We start from the raw sequence: 8332 nt of genomic DNA on the forward strand, positions 1-8332 counted from the left end.
GTTGCGTTAAGCAAAATTTCGTTAGGTTCTGTTAAGTTAGATTCATTTGTAGGTTAAGATCGAGTTAACCTATTAAATATAGCACACATTTAATACTGAGAATCGTATGCTTACATAGCTACACGTGTGGTTGAATTTCATTCGGCTAGGTTAGGTTAGGTCAGGTTTTGTTTGGTTAGGATAGGTTAAACCTAGGATAGGTTAAGACGAAGCTGAATGAAACGGTACCGCAAACACAATGGGACAACACAATGAGTTTAATTGTGTTACGTGAAGTTAAGTTAGGTTAGGTTATGTCAGGTTTTTTTAGGTTAGGATAGGTTTGACCTCTTTGCAAGTTAAGCCCAAGCTGATTCAAACGGTACCGCAAATACAACGGGACAACACAATCAGTTTAATTGTGTTTCGTGAGGTTAGGTTAGTTTAGGTTAGGTAAGATTAGATTTATTTCTAGGTTAGGCTCGAGTTGACCTATTCGATGTAGCACACATTTGCTACTGGGAAAATATGCTTCCAGAGTTTTACGTGTAGTTCAATAAATTTCTGTTAATTTAGGTTAGGTGCGGTCAGGTTCTGTTGGATAAAGTTATGTTAAATAAGTTGATATAAGGCAAGGGTTGATCTTTCACAGTTGTCGACATGTTTCTGAAGTGAAAATTTGCATCACTGGCATTATTTTGAAATTTATTTGCCTCAGTGCATGATTTTTCGTCAGTTTTTGAGGTTATGGCTCAACCATGACGTGATGGGTGATTTTTGATACCGAATTTGAATTCAGCCCCCCAAAATCCATAGGAATACGTGTGTCTTGTTACCAGATCCGCACATTTTTTTGTCTGGCTGTATAATGAAGACCTTGAAAATTATAAAAATATTGCAATTTCAACAAATTTGCTCAGTTCTCAGTTGGATGCCAAGCTGAACACACTAAAAAATGAATAACGAAAGCTGCAACTAGTGAAGGAGCTACATAGGCCTTCTAGAAGAAATTATCAACGTCGACGCTTTGATATCTGTAGCATCAATGAGACTGGCAGGCGGATCTTGTTGAAATGCAACCTTATACAAAAGAAAACAAAGGATACAAGTAGATTTTGACTGTAATTGATATATTTTCCAAATTTTCTTGGGCTATTTCAGCTAAATCCAAGAAGGGTGAAGATGTAGCTACAGCTATGGAATCTATACTTGACAAAGAACGCATTCCGAAAAATGTACATGTTGATAGAGGTAAAGAATTTTACAACTTACATTTTGAAAATCTTATGAAGCGATACAAGATAAATTTGTACTAGATGTTTAACAATTTAAAAGCATCCATTTGCGAGCGATTTAATCGTACTTTAAAGAATAAAATGTGGATGCAAGTTCGCTTACAGGGGAATCACAAATGGATAGATATTTTGAAAGATTTAGTTTCATCTTACAACGATACTAGGCATCAGACTATCTGAATGAAACCAAAAGATGTTACTGAAGAAAATGAGAAAAAATTGTTGTTTGATGTATACAAAAATTACAGTGTAAAACATGCAGTTGAGAAAGCGAAATTTAAGTTTGGAGATAAAGTGCGTATAAGTAAATTTAAGCATGTTTTTGAGAAAGGCTACACACCGAATTGGACAACTGAAATATTTACCGTAAGCCATGTTAAGAATACTAAACCAGTGACGTATATGCTCAAAGATTATCGGGATAAAGCTATTGCAGGTAGTTTTTATGAACAAGAACTAGGTAAAGTTAGACATCCAGACATTTATTTGGTTTAAAAAGTACTGAAAAAGCGAGGAAATAAGCTATTTTTAACACGCTTCTGAGTTCTGGTATTTTCTCAATCACTTCTTCACACACATTCTGACTATAAAAAGTCATCATTTCAAGAAATAGAATTTCAAATCGCATAAGATTAGCAAATATAATTTTTTTCATTGCCCTACTCTTTAAACTCGGATAGATTTTTGGTATATAAGATTTTACACTTTTCACAGATGGTAATTTCACGTTACGCCAGACACTTTCAGCGATGGTTTCAATAATGACATCTTTTGTACGTAGAAACGGCATAACACTGAGATCCAGAAGATGTCGGTCGATACAAGGGCTGACTTCCTGAAGAACAGAAGAGTGTCATGAGGTTAAAGTAACTTTTAAATAATTTCCACACTTCAAGATTTAGGGTTATACTTGCATGAGAATGACTGGTCTGAAGTTCCACTGCTGAGGCGAGCTTTCTGTCTTTTTTTAATTCAGCACCAACAATAATTTGTGTTTTGAATGATGAATTCATATTGTATGTGGTCGCATGTAGCATTTGATTTTGTGGTGTATGAGGCATGATGAATATTACACCGAAGCTTGTCACAGACTGAACGATATTTGCAAAACTGCACACACTTATACATTTGTCTCCACAAATTCAATGGAGTTCAAGCGTCCACCCAAGTATACCATTTCAAGAAGCTGATCTTCACAGGCTTTCTTCATTTGAGTAAACAGATTTGTATCCTCTTCAAAGAGTTTTGCCATTCTTTGGGGTAGGAAAAGGGTGAATTTGTTTTCTATGATTACAAGCGTTCTCGTTCCATATTTTGTTTTAGCCTCCTTAATGTCCGTTATTTCATATCCCTTGTTAACTTCTAGGTCTGTCAGCTTCTTTGTTGGAAGAAAATCTTCACTGCGAGTGGTTTTGTTTAATTTTAGGAAATCTATTCTTTTTTGTTCTCCTTCACTGCTTGTTATCATCAAGATTCACCTTTTTCAAATTTCCTTGTTAGAGATTGTAAATCGGTTCGCACTTGAATGGCTTGCTTTAGCTCTTGAATGTTTTTTAGGAATACGTTTAAATGACTTTTCAGCTCTTGTTGCTTTTCTTCTTCGCAATCTGGCATCTGACAACAAACTGAAGAAAGAGAAGAACTAACCTCCTCTTATAGACGCTTACCCACTTCATCAAATTTATGTAGCCTTTTCGTAGCATTTCACAATATGATGCAATAATTAACATGGGAGTGAAAAAACAATACGTATTTAAACGTTCACTCAGTTTAGTTCACATAGATAAGGTTTCCAGGAATCGATGATGACGTCATCAGCATGGAATTTTGTTTACCGAGAATTGTTTAACATCATATAAAATATGACGCCCATGTCGGCAAATATCAAAGGAGAACGTTTAATTAATTAAGTTCACATTGATAAGGATTCCAGGAATCGACGATGCCGTCATCAGAATGGAATTTTGTTTACCGAGAATTGTTATAATATCACGAGAGTGGTTGCAGATCTTGGAAATTTTCAATGACTCATCATTGCGATAAACATTTAATACATAAATTATATTATTTTGGAGTGAAAAACTTCAATTCCAGGAATAGCATAGTCCCCATGATTTTTAAGTATTGATTTCCGATATCAATAGTGTGGATAGTTCAAAACTGTGATTCATTAGTCAGCACAAGGAGCGAAGCCAATTTTACAGCCTTCTGCGCTCTAGGCGCAAGTTTGCTATTCATACGGAAAATTTGTATCCAGAACTCTCCCTACCTATCTACTCAAACAACGTCTATTTTCCCCAAAAATTGAGCTGGTGAACTACTGCAATCCCTGCTGCAATATAAAAAACTGATATATATTTATTTACTATAAACTCATTATTTCTTCGTTTTAATCGAAAAGTCCGAGGTACTTCTCGTGAATTTCCGTAATAGCCAGTACCTTCATTGAAATCCAATCTCTCGCCTATTCTTGAAAGTCTGTTTAAGTAACCAAATAATCTTCTCTTTTTCTGCCTCCACCTTAAAAGTAACTAATTTTTCAGTCAAAATTGAGTGTACTGATTGAATTAGTTAAATTCTAACTTATTCAGATTTGGCGAGTTGGAAATCTGTCAGAAGGAGTATCACCTTTACTGAAAATAACTTAGTGAATCTGTTACCGCTTTAGAAGTCATACGTATTATTACATTGCTCAATTCCCTATTGGAAATTTCGAAAAACTTTAAGTTAAATTAGAGAACGTTTTTATCCTAAGAAATTTGAAGCAGCGTGAGAAATGAATTCAATAGCAAAAAAAGTAAAAGAATTTAAACTTCTGGGTACAAATATTTGGACTTGATTTTTTCTTGCGTAAAGACTAACCCTAGTCAATTTCAAATTATTCTGCATGTTTAGCTCGTGAGACTGAATAAGACAATTTTTGATATCATAAGGACATTTTCTATGGTGACCACGTGACCAAACCAGTACTCGGTTATGACATTTTTTTAGTGTTCACCATGTTCAACGGCAATGATATATCTCTTTCAAAGTTTGGAATATAGGAGATGAGCCAATAAATTGCGTTTGTGTATTTGGTTTGAGTAATAATTTGGAAAAGAAATTACCCCAGTAAAAATTAAATATGTGAAATTATTTTCATTTTCTTGTGCTCCCTATGCCCATGCGGATTGAAATATTGTATTTTGAATTTGAAAGATTAAATAAAAAGCACTAAAGAACATCAATATTTTTACAATTTTACAATTTTTTAAATAGGAAATTGTCACTCGAGTTGTAATACTTTGCAGGTAATGTTTGGTTTGATGCCTTTCTGATTGTTTGATTCGCGTACGTTGAGCACTGATACCAATTTTGGACTAAATCGTGTAAACATTCTACAAAATCATAATAAATAATAAAATTGGCACATTCGTTGCACATCAAAAAATTAGTATCTGTACGCACATAACCTGCCGCAATTTTTAGAGCATTTTTAGCAATTTATAGCACTGAAAGAAAGAAACTTTCAACGTCGATAAAGTAGAGATTAGGCGAGAAAGCTCGGTCAATACTTTTTAGTAAACAAAATTGTGCTTTTATGGAAAAAATCTGCTAATTAAAGTTTTTTTAATAATAATTCTTTACAAAAATGACAGGAATTATTCAGTGTTAATTTTTATTAAATAAGAACTATTCAGCATGTGTCTATAGCAAAAACTTCACGTGAAAGAATAAAACTTTTATAGTCTACACAAATAAAATTTTCGATTTTTTTCATTTTATTTATAAAATTTATTAATTTCCCATTTCTCGTAACTAATTGCCCAATTGCAATTTGAGTCCATCAGAATCGGTGATCCATTGGGTTTACCCTCCCCTTGCCAGTACAACACATCAAGAGACATTACGCCAGATATTATCTACGGTTTCCTTAGTTTTTTGTTACTTGAAAAGCGATTTGCTCCATTATTTTTACAAAAAAATACCACATACATACCTAGCATTTCAAAAATAATGCTTCAAACGAACACCTCACTAGCGCCCCTAGCGGCTACAAGTATTAGTCGTCGACCACAGAACAGATGTATTGGCAAAGTTGGTAGTAAATTTACTCATTCGTGTAAACTATTAAATTTTTTAATTAAACCACGAAAGAAGTCAATAAAGAAAAGAAAAAAATATGTGACGTATTGCTGGTTGCAGGCAGACGATTTCGAACTACCCATGCCTTCGAAGTAAACATAGATAATTACCCTCACAACGTGGTTAAACAAAGAAGAATATCAGAGATGTCAGGGTAAAGATTACCCACCTAGGGCAATTTTTATTGTGGGTAATCCTCACCCTGAAATGAAAAATATATCACACTTCGTTTTTTCTCTGCTCTCTACGTGCATAGACCTTACAGATATCAAACTGCCATTTTCTTGGCTCACTGCCAGATGATTTAGTTAATTTAAAAATTTTTAGTCCAGTCATGATCATTTGACAAATCATAAAAATTTATTCGATTACACTTACCCCGCCGAAGAATGAAAACAGGTATTTATTTTCACCATCATTGACCAAATCTGCGGCTTGCTCTTTTAAAATTGTACAAACAGCACTACCAGCGAAGTCAGTCACAGTGCAATCGATAGGCAACCCATCAAACAGGATATCTTTTACCTTGGCCTTAATGAATATCGACTCAGGTTTTTGGAAAATACTATTAATAGCCTTGCCTAGGGGAGAACATATTATTGCCTTAAACGAATTTAATTATAGTTTATTACAATCATATTTTTCTATTTTATTTACTTCAATTTGAAAAAAAGAAAGATATTAAGGTTAAAAAAACATTGAAGATTATTAATCAATTCCATAAGGATCTTAGTTTTCTATCTGAATTATTAAAGAATAATTATTAAAGAATAGAAAAGAAATAATTTTGTTTCCCATTAAGAAGATACTATATCTAAATATGGAATAAATTATAAATTAGCATATCAGCATCTCAGAATTTTAAAATTATTATATGTGACATTCCTTGAGGATAAGCCAACTTTGTTGGTAATGAGTTACGTATAGCGACTGATAATGGAAACAATTTCAGACATTTTAAGCACAGAAAGAACCCTCTAGGTTACAAAACGAGTTAACGCGGAAGTTTTCATGTTGAAACTTCGGAAGACCGCTATTTGAAAGAAAGAAAAACATGTTTCCAGTTGGCGATTGTTATACGCGGGAAAAATTATACGTAAGAAAGTCAGGAAGTAGTAGCTAGGTCTCGGATATAAGAAAAATTCATCGGATATTTATGTATTTTCGTGAATAATCTGCAAATTTTGAAAAAGAATTAGCGAACTTAACGTGGCAATTCTAAAACCGTTTATCACTTTTTTTTGTAAAAAATTACAAAAATATTACGAGTATTTGGGAAAAGATTCACAGAGCATTTAGGAGCTTGCCCGCAAATCTGGTAACTAGAAAGTAGGTTCCCCTGCAAGTGGCCCGAACGCGCCCGTACCCACACGCTCAGTGCGTGTGGGCACGTGTATGTTGTAAAATACCGTTATTATTTGGCCTCGATGGCTGCGGGTGTTTACGCAGTCTTGGTTTATGTTTAGAAAATGTGTCGTGGCAGCAGTTCTTCGAGGGTTCGAATCCTCAGAGTTCCGAATTTATAAATAAATATAAATTAAATTGTATAAAATAAAATGTTTTCCTTTTTGTATTCAAGTCTGAAATTTTAAGGAACTGTTCATAGGAAATTCGTACTGATCGGAAAAAATTTCGAAATTTATCCATACATTTTTCATAGAAGCAAAGATTTAATATTTCATGTTTTTATCCCGTATCCGAGACCTAGCTACAAGTTCGTAACTTTTTTACGGATACATTTTTTCCGTGTACACAGTAACGTCTTATATTTTTTCTTCAATCATTTCAGCCACTTTCGGAACAAAACTGCAATGCAACCAAATTTTATTATTTCATTGAAGTATGATTTCCTATCATAAACTCCAAATCGATATGTTTTACCCTTGTTTAAAAAAATGCAAATATCTCACAAACTACAATCTAAAAAATGGGCGCTTTGCTAACGGAAGTTAACATATTGCAATTTATTAAAGTTGTTTTTATTTTTCTAAGGAAAGAAAAATTTAAGTTACTTTGACAAAATTTGGTGTCCAAATTTTTTCCACTTTTTCTTGTTTCGTTCGTTTCTAGGGACGTGGTTTTAATAAAAACAAAAATTTCTTAGTAACTTTAGCAGCATTTGAAAAAGTTCCATTGAAACGGAAAACTCATTATTTCAACATCTGTAGAAGAGAATTTATTCTGACATTCTTTTGTACATATATGCAAACATGTTTTGGAATTTACTTAATCGTAATTTTTCCTGTGGAGAAAATTTGCAGGCCAATCAAAATTAGACTGTTTTTTTTTGTCCACAAAAATCATTTGCTAAAAACTGGTGGAATTGATTTTTTTGGCGCATTTTTTAAACATCATATTAAATTTCTAGTTAGTGTGTCAAAATATGAGTAAATAATTTTTTTCGTTAAAGAATTCATCAAGAAAAAATCAACCTTTTACAGATTTAAACTAGTGAATTTAACTATTGGTGCGTTCATACCAAAATTTCTAGAAGAAACCAAACTCACAGCTTAGGAAAAGATTTAAAAAATGAAATTGTATGTTCAAAAATGTACTAATAAGTTCAGAGATCTTAAAGTAATTAAATTTTGTTTTCCATTTCAATCTGCATCCTTTTTGGTTAAAAAATTATGCATGTCAATTACGGTTAAGAGCCGACTCAAAATACGCCGAGTTTCTTCAGGTGATTATCGTCTATTATAGTACTAACCGACTAGGCCCATTGCCGTAGGTTTTTCCTTGAGTGTACCCATAATTATACCCAACATAAGTAGGTGAGGAAAAACAATTTCTTCTTCCCCAGTTAATCCATTACTTTTTGCAGCATTGAATTTCCACGTAGTTTTAAGACTGTATTCAAGTGTGTCATCCTCTTCCCGATCGACTAAGTCAACTTTTTGCTTGTACTCACTGAAACGAACATGCCATTTTAT

General features: G+C 33.3%; 2 protein-coding genes across 3 annotated transcripts in view; one reads left to right on the plus strand and one right to left on the minus strand.

Annotated features, from left to right (window-relative positions):
* The window catches only part of LOC117175521 (C-C chemokine receptor type 3-like), a 135360-nt gene that overhangs the window by 102328 nt on the left and 24700 nt on the right, over positions 1-8332 (plus strand). The gene's annotated exons all lie outside the window — the stretch shown is intronic.
* The window catches only part of LOC117174173 (sensory neuron membrane protein 1-like), an 83199-nt gene that overhangs the window by 50190 nt on the left and 24677 nt on the right, over positions 1-8332 (minus strand). For both annotated transcript variants that reach the window (XM_033363003.1, XM_033363002.1), the window contains exons 3-4: positions 8110-8309; positions 5778-5980 (exon numbers count right to left, since the gene is read on the minus strand). In XM_033363003.1, the coding sequence (XP_033218894.1) occupies positions 5778-5980; positions 8110-8309 (403 nt within the window). The remainder of the gene's footprint in view (positions 1-5777; positions 5981-8109; positions 8310-8332) is intronic.

The sequence above is a fragment of the Belonocnema kinseyi genome, chromosome 6 (assembly GCF_010883055.1).
Source record: "Belonocnema kinseyi isolate 2016_QV_RU_SX_M_011 chromosome 6, B_treatae_v1, whole genome shotgun sequence".
Classification (NCBI taxonomy): Eukaryota; Metazoa; Arthropoda; class Insecta; order Hymenoptera; family Cynipidae; genus Belonocnema; species Belonocnema kinseyi.